This window comes from Falco rusticolus, chromosome 9 (assembly GCF_015220075.1).
Source record: "Falco rusticolus isolate bFalRus1 chromosome 9, bFalRus1.pri, whole genome shotgun sequence".
Lineage (NCBI taxonomy): Eukaryota > Metazoa > Chordata > Aves > Falconiformes > Falconidae > Falco > Falco rusticolus.
The window spans coordinates 23,482,625-23,507,817 of NC_051195.1; the positions used below are offsets into that span (position 1 = coordinate 23,482,625).

The following is a 25,193-nucleotide window of genomic DNA, read 5'->3' on the forward strand; positions in this document are numbered from 1 at the left end:
CAGTCTTTCCAGGGTGTGTACTTGGCTATGTATTTTTCCTCAGATGAAATATAATGGATGGAAAAGCCACCACATGACTGAACAGCCCACGTGCTCTTCACAAGCTTGTGATGAAGAGTGCAGTGAGCAGGGAGAAAACAAAGTCGTGTCTCTGTGACAGTGACTTTATTAGACATTTCTAGAACTACGGTCTCTTACCTCTTTATAGCCTCCCAGACTTTAATGCCATCATCCCGGTAATAGTAGTAGGGGATATCCTCTTTGCTCTCCATCCCTTTAGCTTTGATCTCCTCAGGGAAGCAGAGGGAGCTATAAGTCAGATCCTTCATTGCTTTCTGCACCATTTGTACATGTCCTCCTCCACCTGTAGCATTTGCCTGCAGGAAGAATGGCAAGACTGGAAGAGTGGGAGACTATGTTCACTTTGTGCTGAGACTGGCTTTCCTGATTTGCAGGAGGTAGTGTATTCAAAATGGTGGTGAATCTGTTTTTCAAGAGAAAACAACATCTCTACACAAACAAGTACCAAACTGCAGAGGTCTACTGCAGCTGTGCATTTTGATTTTGAAGACTTCACACCTCTTTCACATTCCTATTATAAGCACCTACTTATAATGGAATACGGTAATAAAGTGAAGGAACATGGAAGCATCGAACCCAAAGCACTCTGCCAGCACTACGCTCCAGAACTGGCATATGTGTGAAGGAAGGCAGCCAGGAGCGTGTTGAAAAAGGGCTTTTGCTAAACCATCCACTGCTGCTACAGAGTGGTTTCAGAGAAAGCATTTAGGGATGCAGGCTACCATTAGCCACCCTGGAACTTAAGCCAGAAGATCAGTCCTGCTGGGTGGCTACCGATGAGGACTGGCTGGGGTTTCAGTATACGTTACATGTGGAAACACGGTGTGTCCACAACAAACTGCACTGCAAAACTCTTTAGATAATCGTTGCACAGAAGTTCCCAAATGTTGCTTTTCTAGCATGATGCTAGTGTTGTAGCAGTAGTCAGCTTACACTTACTGTCCCGTGGCTGGTTGTTCATCTACACTGGAACCAACAAATTCTGGAACTCCAGGATCCCCGCTGGCAGGTCTTAGCCACACACTCATCCCACACGCACAGGGTACCCACATTATGGTTCTGTTCAAAGGGATGGGAGCACCTGCTGGGTCTCCACAGTCAGCAGAGGAGTATAGAAGACAAGGAAGGTGCCTGGATTTAACCTCTCTTTTCTTCTTGGGTGAAACACTCTGGAGCATGGAAGCTGGTTTTGGTCTGGTGCCAGAGGTGTAAGGGGGACAGAGTTGTTCTAAAACACAGCCTCCCTCTTCAGAAGGGCCTCTGAAACCTCCCCAAACTTCCCAATTGCTGATAGCATGTTGTCACAGACACGGCTGCATGCTAACCTGTTGTGGTTCCTGCAGCATGCCATTTCTGGGGGAGCCAAGGGAGGAAAAGCTGTGTACACGTTAAACACCAGTGCAGTCAGATTTAGGTGTTCAGATTTGACCTAAGAGCTGATCACAGTCAATGATATATGGCTATGTTTCACGGACCCAGACAAAGCTGAGTTTTAAACCTAGCAGTTCTGTTGGTCTGTTGTTTACAGCAATTCAAGGAGACAGGCTGGAATCTACACCCACTACTTGTGGGCTTAGAAAGCTATTTTATCTACATGTCTTTCTCTGATGCAAACTTCCTTTTGCAATCACAAATTCTTCTGCTCCCCGCCTCTGCCCCAAGATGAATAACTGAGTACTTAAAGGAAATAGGGGACTTAACTCCTGCACTCCTATACTTATACCACAAAGCCACATCAGGTATGAGTAAGTGAGATACTGACTCACTACTGACATTGGCCAGTTCTGAATTGGCTACTTAGTGGTAAAAGGTAACATCTTTAGCACAATGAGGCATCAGTTCTGCATGCCAGTTTCTCAGATGGTATTAGTTATGTTTGCCCTTTATTAGAAGGGTCAAGAAACAAGGCAATATGTGATGGTTAAAGGACAGAAACACATAAGGAACCATGAAGGATAATGAAGATTTACAAAGGGGATTACTTACCTTGTCAAAAAGGCCACATTCACAGATAAGCTGTTCTCTGGCTTTGGTATTAATGGCTATTGTGAACCGCATGTGTGGCACCAAGAGCTGTGAAACAGGAAAAACAATGAAAGAAGGCACATTCTCTGACTGAACTCAACAGCAAGGAGGTGTAAAGTTTGAAGTCCTGGAAGCCTGGTGGCTTAGCTGTAAGTTGCCTTGCAGGGAAGCCAGCCAAACTATCTCAGCTGAGCTGTCACCAGGCCTTCTTTTGGTTTGTCAAATTAACATGATAACCACCCTGACCCACTTCATCCTTTCATAATAACCACCCTGACCCATCACCCATAGCATCCCTTCATGCAAGAACCAACCTTGAAGAGGGGATGTACAGCAGGTAGCTGCCGGAACATCGCTATGCTGAACACCTCTGAGACTAAGTGGGTCCGTAAGAGATGGGTCACTGTCTGGTGGATGTGGAAATCAGATGAACGAACCCAAATTTTAGCTAGCAGCCAGTCATATGTGGCATCTGAAGGAAGGAATATGGGATTGTCTGGCCCAGGCTTTTGACCAAGCTGAAAGATTTAAGAAGAATATGAAACCCCAAGTCATTCATGTTTAAGATGAGACAACAAGCCATGTGCCCCTTTAAAGACCCTGACAGTAAGCCCACCTGGATTGCAATGGGTACAATTTTATTCTCCAGATTCTTATACAGCAGACAGATGGGTGCAGCCAGGTACTGTATTGTGCATGGGTCTGTTTTATTGGCATCCACACCATCCAGCAGCTCGTAGTCCACAATGAAAATGTTTCCTTGCTGCAGGGCGAGGGAAAAAAGCATGGTGTGTTTTAATGGAGTGCAAGCAGCAAGGCTAGGAATAAAGGCTGGGAAGTCTTGGTCAGCGGTGGGCTTGTGCCCTGTGGTTAGGAGTGGCCACTGGCCCGCCCTTGCTCGTGGTGTCTCAGGGATGATGCCATTGAGACAGCAAGCAGCTTACACAAACTGACTTGTGTCTGCTGACTCTGGCAGTAAGCCTTTCAGCAAAGAGAGACCATGTATTTGGCATTCATGCAATGACAGTAAAATGCAAACAAGTTTCACATTGCCAGCTGAAGAGACCCCCATGCTCATCATACAACCAAAAGCAAGGCACCACCCTGGCTAACCCTTCTTCAGCATGTTAGCTCAACCCTGCAGGTGACAGCAGGGTAAGACCCTACCAGGAAAGGAAGAGGCACTTTTCCTTGCTGAGGCAGGCAGGCAGTCCCTAATCTTTCAGAGGAAACCACTGAAAAGGGACCCTTCACCTCGTGGTGACATCTCTTTAATTGAACCTGGAGAAAAGCACGGCCCGCAGCTCCAGGACAGCGGCAGAAAATAGTCAACAGAAGTGTCGCTAGTCTGCAAAGACAAGCAGCTTTGCCGTAACAAACCACACAGCCTGAAGAGAGGAGATGTGACTGAAGGCAGTTAGAACAGGGTTTGGAGGTTAGAGGATACAAGAAGGAACAGATGAAGTCCAACCTGACTCAGAGCCATACCTTTACTTCCTCCTCCAGGGTCAGGTTCCTCTCCAGACTGCATTCCACCATATCCATAGTCACAGGAAACTTCTTGGGTATCTCTGTGCATCTCCGGATCAGTACAGGATTGCATCCATTCAGGAACTGGTAGCCAAACATAAAATCTTCCTTCCAGTGCTGCATCACATATTCTACAGGAAAAACAAGCCTGCAGCATCAATATCTGCACGGCACCGTTATCCTACTGCACTGTAGGATTCCTCCTTTACTCCCCACTGTTTGCTATACTGCACTGCAACTTCCAACTAAAGCAAGCAGCAAGAAAAGTGTTCAAAAGCTGCCATCGATTTTTAAGAAAAAACACTTAAGATAAATTGACAACATAATCTTTGCTTTTCACTTTGAGAAGAATTAAACTGATAATCTGTTTCTCCATGCACAGAAGCAATGAGGAGTAAAATACCCCACTCCTATGAAAAATACTGTCTCCATCTGCAGACCACCTTCTCAAGTCTTCCAAGATATTTCTAAATCTCACTCTTTAAATTCTCAGGGTATGCAGTACAGAGGGATTAGTCCAAAAAAAAGATGGCACAGGCAGGAGAAGGAAAATACAGAGCAACGTGGGTAGGGGAAGAGTAACAGTGGCTGGAGCAGTTCTCTTGGCTGGAGCTGGGCGAGGGACACCTGGGGAAGGGTTTTGGCTTTGTCTCAGTAAAACTCCTCATTCATTGTTTTGCTTGTTTAACACCTTTTTTCCCTCTGCTTATTTTTCAATTGCTAATATAAACCCAGATTAACATAGCTGCTTAATAAAATGCCGGCTTGGGGTACTCCATCTCTTTACTATTACATATGTAATACTACAGGATGTTTTCCATAATTACGCTGTGTTCTGTTTCATAATGTCATGTCCCCACTTCAGCCTACAAGTTCAGCATCAGAAAAAAACATGATTAACATGAAAAATCCCATTGGTATCTTCAGGTGGAAAATGAAGCAAGTAAAGTTTTCCACTATTGCCTGTTTTCAGACAAGGCAGAACTTTTTATGAAAGCAATTTATTTTCCTACAAAGGGTGAAAAAGATAGACCTGAAGGAATGCAGTGATTTTTTTTTTTAAAAAAAAAAAGTCTTAAAAATCACAATGCTTTCTAAGAGTGGAAAAAAGTTAAGTTTATGTAAAGTTCGCATTTACATCATCTCTGTCAGTTGCATAATGAGTCTGGAGCTGTACCTGAAGTCTATACCAAGCAATAAATGACTCAACACCTTGGACAGAAACTGCATGAATGAAAAATGCCTTGAACCACCTTTTCCATTAGCCCTTTTCTGCCAAGGCCTGCAAATAAGCAGATTCAGAGTTGCATTAACATAACTGAGACCAATGTTTAACATTTAAAACTCAAGGAATTGGAGCCTTCCTTATCAATACGGAAATGTTATCGATGTAACTAATTGTAGATCATATTAATTCTCGTTTTAAAATTACTTTAGGAAGCAATCTTATTAAATGTAACAAATTGCCATAATTAGTTTTTAATAGCTCTGGCTGCTTTGTGTGCTTCATTTTACACCCAAGTCTGCAGAAGTTACTCTTATTCCTGTTAAGGAGTCCTTAGGCAGCCTGAAGAGGAGCAAAACTTCAGAGCAGGAGGGAAAAGTATTTTCCTTTGCAGAGTCTGAACAGGCTGTTCACACACATTTGAGGAGCCACATGCTAATCAATTTATAGTATCTGTGTATCAATTATATCTAATAATACAGTAAAATAATGTAACCGTGGGTGATAGTAGGTTGGGTCTGGCTCACAAATCAAATGTTTCCCAGCCCTGCTTTACAGAAACAGCTCCATGAACTTCAAACCCCGTGTCTGTCTGCAGTTCTTCTTGCTGGGTTTTCAAATAACTGCTAAGATTTCCATATTGAAAAGAGTTAAATAGAGGTAGGATTTTGTCTTTGATATGTTAACACTACATCAATGGGATTTTTAACAGTATGAAAGATACTGCAGAAACTGAATGGCCCTGAAGACAGAAGTGAAACTCACACTCCTAGAGAGGGATTTCTGTCTTCTGGTAGGAGGATGCATGTATGAAATGGCAAGCACAGTGGGACACTTAGTGCAGTATGCACAACTAATTCTGACATATTTTTTTAAAAGAGATTACACTTCAGATAAATGCCACACGCCTTTTCAGGCCTAGCTTGCGCTTGTTTCCAATAAGAACCACAGTTCCTCAGGTTGTGTTCTTGGGGCCCATCCTGGCTGCAGCAGGACCAAGTGAAGAAGTTGCAGCTCCCAGGTCATTCCCAGCTCTTTGCAACTCATCCCCAGATCTGATGGCCTAACCACACGGGCTTTCAGGCCTGAAACAAGTTCTGTCAAAATGACCCCTGTTGGGAAAAACTTACCACTGAGGAATACTGAGCTGCCCATGTCATTGACACATGAGAACTGACTGGGAGGAGATACAGGCGAGGTCACAACAGCAGAACTGAGGCAGTGTGTCCTGGTTTCGACTGGGATAGAGTTAATTTTCTTCCTAGTAACCGGTACATTGCTGTGTTTTTGGATTTAGTATGAGAATTATGTTGATAATACACTGATTTTTTTAGGTGTGGCTAAGTAGTACTTACTTCAAGTCAGGGACTTTTCAGCTTCCCATGCTCTGCCAGCAGGGAGGGGCACAAGAAGCCAGGAGGGGACACAGCCAGGACAGTTGACTCAAACTGGCCAAAGGGATAGCCCATACCACAGAATGTCATGCTCAGTGTATAAACTGGGGGGAGCTTGCTGGGGGGGCCGATGGCAGCTCAGGGACTGGCTGGGCGTCAGTCAGCGGGCAGTGAGCAATCGTATTGTGCATCACTTGTTTTTTGGGGGTTTTATTTCTCTCTCTCTTTTTATGGTCTCCCTTTTAATTACAATTATATAATTATTGTCATATTTTATTTTATTTCAATTATTAAACTGTTTTTATCTCAACCTGTGGGTTTTACCTTTTTTCCAGTTCTCCTCACCATCCCACTGGGGGCAGGGGTGAGTGAGCGGCTACGTGCTATTTAGTTGCCAGCTGGCCTTAAACTATGAAACAGTGGTACCCTCCCCATGTTGGAACAGGGTCAAGAAGTTGGAACTGTTAGCAGCAGTGCAACCAGGACAGAGCACATGGCTGCAAGTTAGGCAACTGCCTTTGAGCTGGTCTGTGTAAGAGGAAAGAGGGGTCACCCTCATACTTGACTTTATCAGAGGACATTTCCAGACTCGCCTCTTTGGAGATTTGCCATGTATTTAGATGCCTGAAGTGGGACACAGACGATCAAGCTTCCAATAATGCCTCAACAGCTAATACGCTCTGTAAAGCACTCACACTAATCCGTCCCTAGGTTTGGATGTGAAATACTTATGGAAATTCATTCTATGGGACTTGAATATATCTGAAAATACATTTCTAAAAGCCAAAAGTGACTATGATGCCCAGCTGGCCTGACCTCCAGTATAGCTCAGGACAGAGTAGGTTACTGAGCAATCACCCATGAATTTTAGTTTGTGTGAGATCATCACTTCTCTTTTTGGTCTTGTGGGCTGCTGGTGTCATCAGCAGTCTAAGATTACGGATTATTTATGAAAAAACATGGGAGAGCAGAAGTCTGAGTAAGCCACTTCCATCCTAATCAGATATGTACAAGACAACTAAGTAGTCATTCTACAGTGCAAACATGAGCAAATGCTGGTAAACCCACCAGAGATTGTGTTGCTGATTCTGACAAAGATCCTCTCAAAATCTGCAAAATCACTCCAGGAGGACTGGAACATGTGCATGAAACGGTTGACATAAAGATTCTCCATCCTAAAAATAAAACAAAACATCTCTGAAAAAAATCAACTCCAGCTTCCTCAATACCCTTCCCCATTCTTTTCCATGCTTTTATACCCCTACATACAATACATTTTCAGTGGTGGAATGAGAGACTGGTTGTCTCCTATTTGTTGAGAAATTTGTTGGCTGCACCTTTACACACAGCCTGAAGGCATCTCAAGTGCCCAGTCCCTGCTATTGCACTTCCTGAACTCCATTCTAGAGTTGTTCTTGGCAGCCTACAATGGCAGTGCTTTAGGACCTATGTCATATAAAAACTATAGTCAGAAAAGCTAGTGCTTCACACACTGTCAGTAGTTAGCAACAGCTGAGAGTTTAAGGTCATTATTAGCACTGGTTCAGAAAGGAGTATGGTGACACATACAGACTGAGTCATTTGCAGGAACTCACAACACACACAACCCAGGATCAGTTCAGCCAGTATTCCTAAACAGAGAACAGCTCCTGTATCTGTGTCACCAAGGCCAGACTGGACCCCTACAGCATGAGCCTGAGTTTTTGAGAGCTTTCTATCTACTAGAGCTGCTGTTAAGCTTGATGCTCATCTCTAACCTCGGGAATTAAGTCACTTAGTTGCAGACATCACATGAACATGGCAACTTGGGAGCCAGAAACATCCAATTTAAAGTGCTAATTCATCAAAGTTTTCTGTCTACAATAGAGTCAAGCATGTTCACTTTGTATAAGTCCTACATTGTTATGAAATATAAATAATTTATTTTCACTAGAAAACAAATAATGAATTTGGAAAAGAAAGTTGGCTTTCCCACTAACACTTTAAATGATCAAAGAAAAGCACACACGTCACACAAAGATAAGCAGAGTAGGTAACGGAGTAAAGAGGGGTCACACTGTTGCAGAAAATCCTCTCAAACAGAATTTGAGGGAGGAAAAATCCAAAGAGGGTGGATTTATAATCAGTAAATTTGACTGAGGCAACTTAAAAAGAACTGGATTAGAAGTGGCTGAAGAGGACCAAAAGCCTGGAAAAACAGCAAGTGGTAATCTGGAGGAGGGCTCTAGACCGGCATCACCATAACCCAGGCAAAGGAGCAGCTCCTGCACTAAGCCCAGGGCATGTAGAATGGACTGTTTCTGTCCAAACAGAAAACTGTTTTCCCCAATAAGTCAAGTACTTCTCAGATGCCTCTGGCACATACTAGAAACCAGAGCAAGGAAAAAATGGCAGAGTTGCTTGTAGAACTAAATCTACCCAAATGTGACACTGGTCCAAAATAGCTATGCAAGCCTGCGTTTCTGGCACAGAATCCAGGGTGAGGGTTTCCATTTGCTAGATAGCGCAGGTCACATCAGCATGGGAAACCTTCAGGATTACCCACACCTAAACATAATTAATCCCATAAACGTACAGAATTATCCACTGCCAACAGTATCTAAAGACCCAACCTTGCAACAACAGAAGGGACCTCTAAGACACATCTCTAAGTTGTTTTGCATGTCCCAAGGGAAATGGCTTTCCCCTCCCCTCTTCCACCGTTCCCTAAGTCTCATATAACTCTCACAGCTTTCACGTTTTTCCTTAAACATGCTTCCTGCCCACTGCTGCACCATGCAACTCTGCACCTGCCCTCAGATTTCCAAACCTCCCTGTTTTCCTTCCTTCCCCATGACTTTCCCCACCTACTGCCACTCCATTCACACAAATAGTTGTCCCAAGCTCACAAAGCACAACAGGGTAGCTAGAAAAGGGCTATCAAACACATTCGCCAATGCTTTTCACAGTTCACCCAGCCAAAAGCATAGGTGAGGTCTAGATTTTCAGCCAAATGTGCCAGGCAAGAAGTATTGTTGCTCTTTAGAAAAACCTCTTTTGGTCATTCCAGTTCTCCCGAATGGCTGACTATCTGCAATAAAGTTTCAGGTTCCTACTTCATGGGGAGGTGCCCCTTACAGCCAACGACAAAAATAGATGTCCCTGCAATCTGTTGAATTGTTTGCAAGTTTCACTTGGCTGTGACTAAGGATCTTTGACAATATGCCACCGACTGGTAGGATGGGACTGCTAGAAGGGGAACGTAGCCTGCAAACTGGTTATGTCTACTAACAGCAAACGGGTCACCTCTGGCTTTCAGATGCTCTTGCTTCTGCATCACCCAGATCCCCTAAAGCAGCTGGGGAAGAGCTGTTTTACACAAGCTAACACCATGTTAGCTAGAAGCAACAGCTCTTGGAAAACACAGGATGTGTGAAAGTTTGGAATACCACACCATTGCTAGGTTAACAACAGAAGATCCCAATGACCTTGCAGGGGTTTTGTATATTTTCATGCCTCTCCTCTTCCCTTAAAGGAGCTATTCCTTGCCTTTTCTGAGCTAGACTGTTTCCTGAAGATGGGCCAAAAGAAGAGCTGCAGTGTTTGCTTTCTTCCCTTGCCTGGAACAACTTGGTTTTGCCGCAGGCTTATTCACAACAGCACAACACGACAACTATGATGGATTTTTCCGTTTTTCAGAATGGCCTCACCCCTGGCTCTGTTCCACAGTGAACATGGACTGCTGTCCCACCTGACTGAATCTCAGAGTACTTCACAGACATGCATGGAGTCTCCTCCCAGCACTTTCTGGGAGGTAAAGGAAGTGAAATTATAAATTCAATAATTTGATAAATTCACGTTGATAATTTAACGTTATCAGTTTGTACACAGAGGGAAAATAAACTAAGAATTAGAGACTGGCTGTGGTAATCTGGCCTGCATTGTATTAAAGGCCTGACTACAGATCAAGAATGTTCTCTTCTGGCCTTATAAAAACAAAATGATTAGCCTTTTAAACAACGCTATGTAAAGTTCCACAGTTTTCTTGGGTTGTCTTGCCTTCCCCCCCCGCCCCCCCCCCCCCCCCCAAAGAACTATTTGTGATGGTCATGTTCATCATCTGCTAACTAAAAGGCCCCTGCAGGGCTGCGTTCCAGTACTTGTCTGTGGAAGAGGAACATCAAAGTCTGCAGTTTTCTAAGGATCTACGGTCAAGGCTCCAGAATCTTCAAAGCTTCTTAAACTTTAAGGATCTACTGAATACTCAAGGATTTCTTAAGGAATAAGGTGTTTCGTGAGAAGGGACCTCAACTTCTGGCTCATATTAAAGATGAGAGATTGGTTCTTTGGAAGTCTGAAAGCAGATCACAAAGTTGAGGCAATACCTGTGCCTTTGGGTAAGCTTGGGGAGCAGGAGGCAACTGTCAGTTCTTTGTACTATTAATCTAACCCAGGGGTCCTCAAACTACGGCCCGCGGGCCGCATACAGCCCCCCAGGGTCCTCAATATGGCCCCGGTATTTACAGGTATTTACGGTATTTACAGAACCCCCCACCCCCCCCCTCCCCCTGCCGGGGGCTGGGGGGGGAAACCAAGCAGCCGCAGATGACTGCCTGCCACTGCATCCGCGCGCCGGCCCTCTGTTTAAAATGTTTGAGGACCCCTGAACTAACCCTTTGTGTGACTCCACAGCCACTTCTCCAGTGTAACAACTAGTATTGCATTAAAAAAGTACAAAAGCAAGCACTCCATGGCCTGTTCCATCATTCTCCTAACATCCTTGTCTGCATGAGACAAAGCTAGAGACCCCTGGTCTTCAAAGCTATTCAGCCACCTTTATTCCAAATATCTCTGAAAGATCTAGCTCCACCTGACCATATGTGCCACAGAAACACACCCATCACCTTGTTCACACCTGCTGGAGGTTTATTCTGCTAAAAAAACCCAAAAGGATAAAAAGATTTGTTGATCTTACAAAGTATCATTCCATTGTGAAAAATAGATCCTGGAGTGGGGGAGAGAGGAGGGAGGGAGAAATCTACAGCAGAGCTAATACAGCCAGCAAAAACAGGTGCTGTTTGAAGCTTCCAGTTTTCCAAATTAGAAAACAACCAGATGGATTCTCTCAGAACAAGCCATGGGATTCGACTCCGTGGTGGTAGGGAAATTCAGCTGCATAAATGTAACACCAAGAATGGTCCAACATGTAAGGTTTCAGTCACAGTCAGCTCCCCAGATGGACTCAGATAAGCAAGTATTCACATTTATTAGAAGGTGCAAGTTTCTCAGGATGGCTGTTAAACTGCCTAGTTCTTATCAACTTATGCTGACGTAATCTCTGTCTGATCACCCAACGGGGGGGGGGGGGGGGGGGGGGGGGGGGAGCGGGGAACACCTTCCCAAAATATGAAGAGACCAGCATATTAATGGAATGACAGATGTAGAAATTGTGGGTGATTTTGGACCGGTCTTGTCTCATCTCAGACTATCCCACCATCTGCTAGTATGGACTTACAGGACAGAGAGGTCCTATTTGCCTCATTAACCCCGTACTATTTCAAAGAGCTCTGCAGGATTGATTATTCAGGCTCATCCAATGGCCAGGATTCCATTTTTTTAAATGACATCACACATGCAAATGGATGGACAGTGACTTTGTTTCCCCAGGAAGATTACATTCAGATGTGGTTAACTGATGAGCTGCTCAGAACAGCTTTTCTTCAATAGGGTCTCCAGGGTGTGTTGGTAGCATCTTCCTTTGGTGTGTGACTGAAAGGCTTCATTATCACAGACAGCCAGGGGAGAGAAGTATCTCCAGGGGGCAACTCAGAATTAACTCAAAAGTCTAAGGTATGAGGTGCCAATAGCTCTTCCTACGTTTTTCACCAGTGCCTCCTCCACCCATCTACAGCCAAAACAGTGTCTAATGAGAATGTGGAGGCTCAGCCAGTTCCCAGGGTGAAAAGCTTAAAATATTGAACTTATTTATTTATTTTAAATTTCAATGAAATCCCTTAGATTCTTTCCTACTTTGATTAGCTCCAGATCCAGCTGGGAGAAAAGAATCCCATTTTGGATTTCAATGAAATCTAAAAGGTGATAAGAGTCTTACCCTTGCCCAAAAGAGATTTACAAACCTCCTAAAGTTCCACAAACACTTACGCTTTAGAATAGTTCAGAATGAAGTCAATTCCCTTCTCATTGTCAAACTGGATGTCACGAGGCAGATCACTGTGGGAATGGGCATCAATGCTCAGGGGAAAGCCTGGGTGCCACTCCTTCCAACTGAGAAAACAAGAGAGGTTGGATTAACCATATAACCTTATCAGCACAGGAGCTGTATCATTCCTTCACCTACACTGCTTCTCTGACTCACCTCTATAAAGTAAGTTTGTGGCAGACTCATCTGGGCCAAAAATAGTGACTTATACCACATCAATACCTGCCAGTACCCTACAGAATCCTGAGGTTCTGAAGTACAATGAAGGGTGCCTACTTGGCCACCTACTTTCACAAAACTTGAAGTAACTTAGTATCTGTGGTATTTCCATACTCTTGTCAAGTTTGGTTGAAATTGGCAGTAGCTTCAAATGTATTGGGAGGGGAGGGGATGGACAGACAGAAGGTGCCCAATGCACATCATTCTTGGGGCTACATTTTTTGCAGAACTGAGATACAGCAGCTAAAAGTACTCAGACGTGTATTTAAGTTCCTCCAAAAGGCAACTCCCTGAGAGATGCAAATAGTCTTGATTCAGCTCTTCAGAAGAGCTTTACCCCCTAACGGTCATGGCACACATTCTCTGCCGTGCATGTTCTGACACCATGTCCCATCTTTACTTCAAAACAAAAGGTGATGCGTAAAGAGTACTATTTCAATGCTATTTCCAAATTGCCTGCCACACAGAGATTGCATTGTGTGTTATCAGTTATGCATCTGAATTGTAAATAGCTGTTTCCCTGGAATTACAAATGGTTTTGCCTTCCTTTTTGCATAAGTAAATAAAATTTTGTGCCACACCTCTTTTTAAACTATAACTTCCTCTGCTCTACTTCCCATAATTTGTAAGCAAGATCCTTTCTTAGTGAAATGATATCAACAACTCATACACCAAGCCTCAAGCCATCAATTCTGAATGTACCCTCTGTCCTTCCGATCCTTACTCTCATGATAACGAGATACAAGGGAAAGAAATTTATGTTATTTTAACAGAGTATGTCTCTAGCAAAAGGAAATGTCTAATGCCTTCTGGAACTACCCAGTGATAAAAGACAGCATTTTCCCATTGTGACCTTGATTAGGAAAAAATGCCTATGACAGTATAAAAGTGGGTATCACAACTGTGTTCTGATAACACATTCCAGTCCACTCAGATAGGGCCAGATCTTCCACTGCACACTGGTTCAGGAAAAAACTAGCTTGCTGCAGCAGCCAAAATGCTCTGGTAAGAGCTGAGATGTTCAAATCATGTTCCAAAACTGGAATAGTGCTCATAAAAGGCAAATTAAATCTGCCTTCAAATCTTCCTTGAAAGCACAACTGCATGCCAGAGGGCCCACACAGAGACGGTACCACTGGATTCCCACTTAAACCTTCCAGATGGGCTTATCTGGGATTCAACTATCTCATAATGCCACTTGCACCAGGATGATCGTAATTTCACTTACAGTGAATTCCATCTAAGTAAGGAACATATATGGCCAACAGGGTTACTTAAGCTTTCTCTTATTCAGAAGTCCAGAAATCAGAGCAATATGATAAGCTGAACATACTCTGTCAACCTCTGACCCGATGAGAGCAGGCTCTGGACCTTCTAGGGAACTATGGGAAACTCACCGGTACATTTTTTGACGGCTCTCGAGCTCTTTGCGTCTGTGCTGCTTGAGAATATGAGTCTTGTCATCCCGTGAGAGCTTTGCTGGGAAACAGGGAAAAGAGACAGGGTTATGAGGTTCCTCTACCTACCACTGCCCAGGTCTTCAGAAAGAAAGCAAAGTTTCCAAATCTTTAAACTTCTGATCTATACCTTCACAAAGTTTTGCTGGGAAAGGCTTAGACAGTCCAATTTAGTACCTTGAATAGAAGCACAGGTCCCTAGAGAATCTGGAAGGAAAGAAACTCCTACCTTGTTGCCTCCAAGGGTTAATTAGCTCAGGCTAGGAGCTCTCTCAACTGTATATAAAACCTGGGTTCCTAGTGTAGACACTTGCTGTACATATCCAGTGTTAAATGGTCTAAATATGGTCATGGTAATTAATTTTACATTTCAGTATCTAAGGGAATTTTCATCAATAAGAGAAATCACAACATTGTTCCAGCTAATCTCTCTGCTAAAAAGACATCTACAGGAAGCACTTCCTATCCTCTCTCCTTGAGTTGTGCTTCTCCCCTGGCAGCTTGGGGCAATAATCATATCTTCTTAACATAAGAACAGAAAGAAAAAAACCAGAGAGGCTTCATTTCCAGGCAGCTTGCTCTTCTGACCACACATGTATTCACTATACCATTAAATAACACAGAGACTTCCTTAGTGATCAGAGAAGGGGCAAGGTCCGTGACTCACTTTACATACACAAATGGGAAGGCAGATAAAGCCAGCAGGAGCTTCATGGAAATAGCTGTTTGGAGGTGGAAATGTCAGAGGTAGTAGAATGATAACATGATGGCTATACGAGTTTCCATCTGGTTGTGTTCAAGTTACCGATAAGGCTTCACTTGCTTTTGCTTTACCTCACCATACTCCGAAAGCCATGCAAAGCTGCTTTCCATGGAGTGTTACAGTTGTTATAAATCAAGTTATGAACAATGGTCCATCTGGAGACCAAATATAAACTGACACATAGTTCTGATTATATGACAAAAGGCTTCAAATGCAGAATTCCTCAGCCAGGAGTATCCAAAAACTTAGTGGGAAGATAAACACTTATTTCCTACCACCTCATACCTTGTTTCAGCTGTGTCAGGCACTCGTGCTGCAGACCACCACAGCAGCCAGCCTACCCTAGGAAGCACAGAGGGGAACCAGCACACATCACCGACACACATCTGCCTCAACCCTGACCGCAGGAAGCAGGTAGTCAGAGACAGCTAAAACACAAGTCCAACAGGCCACTCTCAGAAGAGCACAGAAGTGCTGCAGCACTTTTCTCAGTTGGCCACCACAGCTTGGTGGTGACCATACCCATCTCACCCTGCTTTCTGGACTTGCCAGGACGCAGAGAGGAGGGGTGAAAAGTGAAGCTGCTGTTTCAAGTCAGTCCTTGCACCCGCTGAGCAGCCTGCCTTGGGATTTTATTTCACTCTCAAGAAAACAAAACCATTTACAGGCAATTGATCATGGGCCACATAGGGGCTCAGTATGAAACAAAGATGGGACAGTAATTCAAATTAGATCAAAAGGGTTTTCAGCAATGGAGATGTGGAGCAGACAAAAATCTGGCATTAGGGTCAGCCTTCAAATTCAAGACTGGTGTAACAAGCCAGTGTAAGGACTTTTCCCTGCATGTGCTTCCCAAAATATCCAAATGAACAGCCAGCACCCAGCCCAACAAACTGCTCAGAAACAGTCCCAACCATCAGGGAAAGCCCATTCCCCAGGATGCAGAAGGGGGCTGGCAGTGGGTCTCCATGGGAGAAAGAAGATTGGGAGGTACATGGGGAAAGGGGAAGGAGAAGCGAAAGAATTCTGGATGTTCTGCAGGAAATCAGGTTTCTTACGGCTCTCACCTCTTCCATCTCGAAGGACAATCTCTTTCTCATCTGTAATCCAACGGTAACATGGGAACTCCAAATAGTCACCCATTGGCGTTTTTACAGTGATATACTTAAGGTACCAGTCATCCTGGTACCAATATTTTCGTTTCTCAATTTTTATTAGCTGAATTTCTCCAAGGTCTTCTTCCACAGTCACATCATAGGAGTCAACCTACAGAGCAGAATACAGTCAATGACCCACCGCATGTGCGGGAAGCACAACCAGCACTACACAAGCATACCTGATATGGCATGGGTACAAGAGAACTTGCCAGCTTCTTGTGGGTGAGAAAAGGAAGACCTATTATTGGACTGCAACGCAACAAAAAAGATGAATAAAAGAACAAACAAGAACATGTAAAACGCTCCAGAAACAGAGAAACATTTTAGTATGCAACCTAAAATTCTGTTACTCCTTGAAACGTTTGCAAGTCCAAGAAAAACATGCAGACCATGAAACCATTTATAGTTCTCCCAGCAACAGCTGAAAGAGGTATTGCTAGGGCACATCTGTCCATGCAGCTGGAATGGAAAGATGATCGTGTGATTAACACATTGGACTCAGAATCTAAACACCTGTGTGTATTAGCCAGATGTGCTTCAGAATAAGGATAGCATTCAGATCACCTACATCCCCTTTGTCTTGTACTTCTTGTGGCTGGTCTTCTTCAGTTCTCCATTTTTAAAATTAGGACAATTGTGCATTTTACATTTGTACAGCTCAGATTTGGACAGGGATATACTTTATGTTTGTAAAGCTCAGATGTACAAAGCAATTTAAGTAGCTAACTGAAAGCAAGGTTCACAAGAATCCCATCTGGCTCCGGAGGCCCTTCGTTCTTTCACAGGAAACAAGCCAGCATATGGAGACATGGTTTAGTTCCTTCCTCAGTTTGGAGTTAACTCAAAGGCCTGACTCCTGCTACGTGGAGGGACCTCAGCGCAGACCTGCACAGTAGCTGCTCTGTTTAGTCCTTTCCCATACTAAGGGTCTGGTCGCAGGGTCTTTGCACTGAGCTGGTACTGAAGGCTAGGGACTATGCACATCTGCTCCTGCAGGAGTGCCCTCACTGGTGGCCTAAAGGGACAGGGCCCCTGAGACCCTGAGGTATTGGCCATGACACGATCCGGGTGAGGAGCAGACCATTCCTGGAGCTGCCCCTACACCAGGCTGCAGCTCTGAACCTGGCCAGGCTGAGGCAGTGACTGGGCACCATGCTCTCCCTTGCTTGATGACTGCTCCGGCAGGGCTACAAGAGAAGTAGCAATGAACATTTTCTTCTTCTGTTTAAAACACAATGGCTTCGACTACCAAGCTCAGCATTTCTTCCATATGGTAAGCCTGTTCTCAGCCCACATATACAATATGGCATCTCAGGGCTTCACCATCAGATGGCTTGAAATGGACGTGGAGCCACCTGGCCCACCAGGATGAGTGCACCTGTGAGCACACGTACAGACCTTAGCTGCTACACGCTCCAGCTACTGAAGGCCACAAAGAACTAGTCACCTAGACACAACAAGATGACTTTGGTCACTGGTTCACTCCGTAAATCGCCTCTCCCACAACACCGCTCTCAGCGCCGCAGCTACACGGCCAGGCCTGGGAGGACGGCGGCCGTGGACATGGTGCTCCCCTCAGCCCCTCTCGCCCATGCTAAGCACCCCCCATGCAGCACAACGGCTGTCATGAAAGCTGACTTAAGTGCCTTGCCAAGTTGCCTAGCAGGTGTAGGACAGTGGGCACTCGTCCCCGTACGTGGGTACTTCGGTCCCCTCATGGGGGTAACTTCTCGGGGGTACATGCAGTTCCTCACCACCTGCGGGGGCAGCGCCCAGCAAACGACAGTTCTGGTGGCCCTTGCACTATTAGGCAATACCAGCATAGCAAGAAATAAGTAATTATTTCAAACATGGCTGTAAGACACCTTGTGGTGCTAAGTGAGTCAGCAGAACAGGAACTGACTCTCACTTTCCAAGAGCAGAAGCAGCCCAGGGCAAACAGGAGCAGCCGAGTGCTCATCGCGACAAAGCTGAATGGGCTATGGCAACCACGGAAGCAGCAGCCAAAGCCTACTCTGCTCAGATGATCCTGCTAAGCTTCTTGTGGTTACAAGTAGGGACTTAACTCTTTCGTGTTTTTTTCTCAACACAGTCAAAAGTTTTAGAAACCAACCAGGTGCTGATATCAAAAGGAAGAGGTACTGCACTGACACGCTGCAGTGCCTGTAAAAGACTCACCAGCCTATGTGAGCTTTGTCATTTGGCTCCTGACCTAGACACCACACTCTGCTTGTTCTTTTTAGGAGCACTTTCTTAGCCTACCCCAGACATTTGACCTATGCCCATTGTTACTGTCTTAGTGGCTAAAGAAAGGCTAATTCACATAAAGACCAAAACTGAAAAGTGAAGAAAGATTAAATTCCAGGCAGGAGAAAGGAAAAAAACAACCCACCACTTAAGTGTCTTCAGATGGCACTTAATATCTCAACTGTTACAAAAGAAAGATTCATGGCAACTTGCACCCCCATTACTGGAAGAACACACCTAAGAAGGATCCCTTGGCATCCCTTCTCTCCCATTTTACCCCAAGTTTCCCACATTATTGATGCAAAATATGCTTTTCTACGAGCTATCCATGAATCACCAGCTGCAATGATCGTTTTGGGATGAAGACACCTGTCTGTCCACCAACATTTGGGATGACTGACCTCAGTTCTCTTATAACCCATTACGTAAAAATACCAGCTTTCGTAAACTTCGTCACATCTAATTGACTCATAGGAGCCAGAGAAAAATAAAAAGCCCTATAGGCTTTGAAGTCCATCCTACAGACAATGAAACATTGTCCTTGCCTGTCTTTCCCCAAAGATGTTATTCAATCAACTCTGAAACCATCAGGCCATGACTGCTATACTGCAACTCATATGAGGCTAACAAGGATACTGGAATTTCTTCTAATATGTAGTCTAATTTAATTTTAGGCTCAAATACCTAAAATGGGCATGGACGGTGCTTATTTTGATTTGCTGAGACTTAACAGACTAGTCTTAGTCTGAGCTGTATTCTCCTCATGCCTATTAAAGCAAAAGCCATTGAACTGTTTTTAAAAAGGAAGCCCGTCATGTCTTAAATAAAAATTTGCAATGTTTATGTCAATAGCACACCCATACACACCAGGTGGTAATAAACTGCTTCACAAATAGCACGGTAGTCCTCGACAAGCTTGGGATGACAGCATCTGTCTGCTAGGATGTGAGCTGGGAGATGAAAATCACAGAGCTGAGATTTCTACCAACATGTTAGAATGATGCTTGTCACTTTTCCTTGCATCTCCATAGCAGGAAAGAAATAGTTCTTTCTGTAGATCCAAGAATTATACTAATTTTAAACATTTTTTGAAAGTTTTATGTTGCTGATTCTTCAACATCACCACCACCTCCTCCCCCAACTATCCCAGAACAGCTAAAAGGATAATGTGTAAAGGTAAATTAATTCCCTTGGTGATTCATGATTTTGAACAAGCTGTGGGGATTGAAAAACATTCAATGGCTTTTCTCAGAAATCACAATTATAGCGCCTTGAGCCACAGCTGCGACAGTCAGTGGCTGCAGAACATACCCCTGTGCTCCTTGCTCAGAGAATGGAGATTCTTCCTTCCCACAATGCTGGTTTCAAACACCACCCTCATCTTTGCCTATCACCCCACATCCAATATTCTCAGCTTCATTCTTGTCAGTTGGCATAAGTAATTCTGGATGATGGCTACAAAATGCAGATAACATTCTCAGATGTTTTCCCATTCTTAAATCTTTCCAGAAATAGACAGCACTTGAACAATTTCTATTTCATATCCATTTCCTTTCAATTCCTGGTTTTCTCAATAAAAAGTGTCAATAAACTCTTTACCAGACTTAGGTTTCGCACTGAGTCAGTACTTCTGCAATTTTGTACATCTCTTTCCAGGACCAGATGGCACTTTGCGGAAGAGTCCCTCGTCACAGGCTGTCATACCATGCATCTCAAACTCAGCCACTTCCTGCTTGTGCATCTTTTAATACAATTATGACACAAAATGTATTATTTCAATTTTACCATGATCCTGATGCATTTGGCAGTCAGGAGCTGGAAGTAGCCACCATGCAGAGACACAGTCCAAACGAATCCACAAACATATCTGAATTATTACCCATTTGTGTTCATCACTACAAAGGAAATTTAAACATGTAATGACTAATGCAATAACCTACAGAGACAAATGATAAACTGCATCTGGATCATATTTGCTTTGTATTCAGCTACTTGGGATTTTTATGCTCCATCTTCTCACCCACTTCCAGGTCATGTACAGAGGAAGAATAAGGTGACCCAAGACACTGCCTGGATAGGGGAAATGCACTGCATTATTTTTAGCTCAAGTCCTCATGCAAACCCCATTGCTGTCAAGTGATTAGTATGGCACAGAAAGTCTGAAATTAGTCTTACCACGTCCTTTTTGCCTAAGATACCTTACTATCCTTTTTAAAATCCATATCCTTTAAAGGTTCAGCTAACAATTTCATTTTTAGTAAATCCTCATTTACACATATGTATTTCTATAGTTCTCATAATGTCACACCTATGCACATACACATCTGTATACATAAAAGATTTAAATTAAAGAGCAATATGAATCAGATCCAAACAGCTGATAGAAATGTCACATTGACAGCCAGTCTTTGGAAGAAACTCATTCCTCTGGTAACAACCTCTTTGCTAATATTACAAAAGCCCTAAAATAGTTGCACGTCACTGTTGATATAACGCAAAAAGGACATTCAATTAGCCTAAATGTTTCTGAAGGTTTTAACTCTTTTTATGACCATCACAGTGCCAATTTTAATGGCACTTCTGAAGTGAAGGTTCCCTCCTGATGTCTCACCCAGCTTTCACTGCCTCCAAGCCAGCGACACAATGGGCTCACCCGAGATGAAAATTTCGCTAATGCAGTAAAGGTGTGACAGGTTACAAATATGGTACAGAGTCCAGGTCAGAACTGACAGTTGGCTGCTCAACGTTTCTAAGGCGTTTGTGGTACAAGGTCTCCTGGTAAACACATGGCATCCCTGCTGACTGCACACTGAGCCAGAGATGCTACGACTTCTTACACAGTCTGAGTTCAGAGTGAAACAACAGAATTAACGAAGACTATTGGACTGTCCAAACTCCTGTAGCATCCTGTTCAAGCAATTTAATCTCACACAAAACCTAAAATCTTTCTTTCTGAGGAGAGACTCCTACCAACTAGCCTAATGTTGCAAAAAGGACAACACAGACAACCCCTCTTTCTATAAGCACAAAGCTCTAAGTGGAAAGAACTGTATTTCCCTTCTGGAAATACTTGTGAATACATTTCTTTCAACAAAAGCAAAAAGCAGGTGACAGGGTAACAGGAAGAAAACAGAGAACTGAGTGACACCCTAATCCTTGCTTTGAAAACACTTGGCACCAAGAGGAACTTACTCAAAAGACAATGAGTGAAGAAAAGCAGCTATGGCTTTCTACATAGCCTGTGTCCAATGCTTTGAGTAAGTCAGACAAAACCTACAACTAAGCTACCATTGTGCAAATCCCTTCAGTTTTTTCCAAGTCCCTTTCCCTCAATCCACATTTGGCATGCAAATCTCCTCCTCAGAACTGGCCCACGCCTTCTTCATCATATCTAGTAATATGCACAATTTGCATTAATTCAAATGAAGACATTACCAGGATACTGAACCTGGCCCAATATTTAGAAAAGAAATTGGATAGTAGACAAAGCTTTACAAGGTAATACTGTAAAATTCTGGTCATCCACTAAAACAGTGCCTTTTTTTGCAAATGTGTTCACAATTGAATTGTTTTGCAGAAAAAGAAAATTATAGCGATGCTATTGAAAGAAACACTAAAGGCAGAGCTGTGAAACCAGTTGGTACATTTTACAAATCAACCAACCTGAAAGTCTTTTGGCTTGCTTCAGTTTTATTTTTTTTGGTTCCGATTTGGTATTTTTCTTTTCTTTCCTTTTTTCTTTGTACAACACATTAGTAAGACCCTCAGTGTTTTGGGCACAATGTTACCTGAACAGGTGCCTGGAGAAACATGCTGCCCTCCAGAAGAAAACATCCTCAACAACAGAACTTAGCACATTGTACTGCAGGTGTGTCACGAGCCATACACTTTATGGAACAATGTTATTCTCTAAATACATGCTGAAAAAACTGACTGCATATTTGTAATATCAATCACATAGCAATAACAGAAATCATGAATTTGGATAGGAGAATTCTGGATTTAGTCAACAGCCTTGGCACTTGGAAACAAGTTTGACAAAAAGCAGAGACAGTCCCTGCCTCAGAAGGCTTAGTTAGCCAACAACACGTTTTATATAAAATGCTAGGACCCAGGTGAATATTTTCAAATGTGCCTAAAAGCTACCTTCCCAAGGAGATATAGGTACTCCTTTTAGATGCACACATCCTCTGCTGTAGTGCTACTAACATCCACAAACCTCTGTTCATTGCTACCTCACGCAGAGGGGTCCAGCATTCACAGGCACCTCTGCTCCAGCTGAACCTGGTCCCACAGCAGAGCAAGGGTTGCTGCTGAGCTTATACTTAATGCTCACACCACGGCATTTTCTCCCTCTGACAGAATCCAACCCAATCCAATGAGATGTTCAGAATACTACCAGGCTCTCCATCACAGTAATCTCTAGAAGACATTCACACACTCTTTTTGTAGCCCAGGGACAAGAGCAAACTGTCTGGTCGCTGGAGACCCTAGTGCTTATCTCCTCAGCTGGCAGGGCTCAGCTGTCCTGGGAAAGCACCCTAACCCTGAGGCTGCTGGACAGTCTGAGGTCTTCTTCATCCTCTCTCGTTAATGCTGTTAAGCTTTGCTTAAGATGTGTAACTGTTCCCTGAGGAGTGAGAAAATGACTAGATGTCCATTTGGGAGATTCAGCTAGCAAGGTTCTAAGCTGATGAATGTTAATTATCGAAGCAAGTAATCCCAACAGCAGCAGCTGTTAAGTCCCCACACCTGAATCTGCTAGAGCATCTCCTCAGAACATCGACTATAAATATCTGTGGACCATGTCTACACATGCCATCAGCACTTACTCAAAATACTGACTTCTGTTAACCACATCTGCGATGTCTAATGCAGAAGAGACCAGATACCTAAGCTATGAATTAAAAAGCACACCTAAGGGCAAAGCAGCACCATGACAGTGAAGTCTCACCTGTATATGCAGCAGTAGGTCTCATTTCCAAAGTGACTTACAAACACGCGGTTAAAACTTTCAAAGTTGCTTAAATCTCATCAGACCTTTTGGAAACAGTGAGTTAGGTTCCCAGATAAAATACACATTTTGGGAGGGGGGGAAAGAATTACCCGAGTCTATTATTTCCACAGTAGACAACAAGCAAATACATAAATAAAACAAATAAACCACTGCTCAGAGTATAAGCGATTACAGATGGATAGCCTTGGTACTGTGAGCAGATCACGGAGAGGACAGGGCACAACACGCAGCAGAAATCAAGGTTAGAACGAACAGCACAGCTGACAGCCCGGTCCCCGCTTCATTCCCACACCTGCACGGCCGTGCCGTTTTCCAGTTCTCATTGAAGCTGCCCTACACGTTTCCCTCGGCAGACACAGTGATTCCCACTGGAAGTTCTCACCTCTGTGTTTAATTCCTTGGAGATACCAGGGCTCTGACTACTATACCGACCCCAAACATCACAGGAGGCAGACAAATATTTTTAGTATTTGTGAGTAAAGGACGAAGGAAGCTGAAAGCCCACTGTAAGCCGAAGGGCCCCGTCCTCCCCCACGGCGGCGGGGCCGCTGCCAGGGCTAACCCCCGGGCAGGGGCGCCCGTGACGGCCGGCCGGGGTGGCAGCGGCCCCTCGGTCCCGTCCCGTGCGGCAGGCGGGGCAGCAGCGGCAGCCCGGGCAGCAGCGGCAGCCCGAGCGGGGCGCGGGGAGGCGGCGTCCTGCGGCTCCGGCCCCGGGCACCGCCAAGGGAGACGCGCGGCGGCTCGGAGGCGGCGAACGGGGCCCCGGGGCCGCCGCCGGGGCCGCACTCACCGCGCCGCGCTCGAAGTCGTTGTAGAAGGGTTTGTCCAGGAGGTGCCTCTCGCTGCAGCCCGCCGTGCCCTCCAGGCTCAGGTACACGTAGTCGTCCGTGCCCGCGAACCACTGGCTGCCCGTGGCCACCGTGACGGTGTAGGACGGCATGGCCCCACCGCCGCGACTCGGCTCTGCACGGCCCCGCCGACCCGACCGGCCGCTGCTGCGCCGCGATCCCGCCCCGGCCCCGGCCCCGACCCTCCCGGCACCGCCTCCTCCGCCACCGCGGCTCGGCCACCGCCCGCCCCTTCCCCAGCGCCCGGCACGGCCCGCACAGCGCCCCCCGCACCCTGCGCCGCGCCCCCGCCCGCAGCCTGCACGCCGCCCTCGCCTCGCACCTGCCCTCCCTTAGCACCAGCTCCGCGCCAGCACGCTTCACACGAGCTGCCGCACAGCACTTGTCTCTGGGCGTCTTTCCACGGTTGCACACTCCGACACAGCCCCCGGAGCTCTCGGCACACGGCGCGGGGCTCTGCGGGGCAGTCCTGCTTCTGCCAGGCAGCGGGCACAGCTCGCGGCACCTCACCGCATGTATCCTTACAGGATCTCATCCACACAGCCTCAAAACGCTCTGCGTTCTGCAACCTCACCTCATCACCCCAGTTTGCAAGCACACACTCTCTTCCATGCCCACACCTTACGCATGTACTACACTGATTCAACACACTACCACGATCTACCCCCATATGTACACTGCACGTATCCCATTCTCTTCATCATCCAACGTTACTCACTCTGCACCAACACCATAGCGCACCCTCATTATACACACCGGATCTGCAAAACTATATACCGCTCACCCTTTTCTCAGGTCTAGACCCCCAAGTGCACAAAAGCTGGAATGCTTTATTCCCTGCATTCCCCTAAGTTTCTCAAACACTCTGTTGTCTGCACAACCGTGTGCAACACTAACTGCCAGCATATGTACTTACACAACCAACTCCCCATTTCCACAAAGCGCTCTAAAAACCCCACAATTTCACAGTCCCCACCCTGAGCGCACCAAACGCCTGCTATCATTAAGATGCTATCATTAAGACAACAGAA

General features: G+C 44.9%; 1 protein-coding gene across 2 annotated transcripts in view; it reads right to left on the reverse strand.

The window, feature by feature from the left end:
• ALOX5 (arachidonate 5-lipoxygenase) overlaps positions 1 to 24,712 on the reverse strand; it is a 35,208-nt gene extending 10,496 nt beyond the window's left edge. The window contains exons 1-10 of one of the 2 annotated variants that reach the window (XM_037399471.1): positions 24,485 to 24,712; positions 15,961 to 16,159; positions 14,071 to 14,152; positions 12,397 to 12,519; positions 7,324 to 7,430; positions 3,595 to 3,767; positions 2,723 to 2,869; positions 2,421 to 2,624; positions 2,068 to 2,154; positions 199 to 377 (exon numbers count right to left, since the gene is read on the reverse strand). In XM_037399471.1, the coding sequence (XP_037255368.1) occupies positions 199 to 377; positions 2,068 to 2,154; positions 2,421 to 2,624; positions 2,723 to 2,869; positions 3,595 to 3,767; positions 7,324 to 7,430; positions 12,397 to 12,519; positions 14,071 to 14,152; positions 15,961 to 16,159; positions 24,485 to 24,697 (1,514 nt within the window). In that variant the 5' untranslated portion in view covers positions 24,698 to 24,712. Of the gene's footprint in view, positions 1 to 198; positions 378 to 2,067; positions 2,155 to 2,420; positions 2,625 to 2,722; positions 2,870 to 3,594; positions 3,768 to 7,323; positions 7,431 to 12,396; positions 12,520 to 14,070; positions 14,153 to 15,960; positions 16,160 to 24,104; positions 24,323 to 24,484 lie in introns of those variants that run through there. The other variant, XM_037399472.1, reaches the window with a different exon arrangement.
• Positions 24,713 to 25,193: the final 481 nt, after the last annotated feature.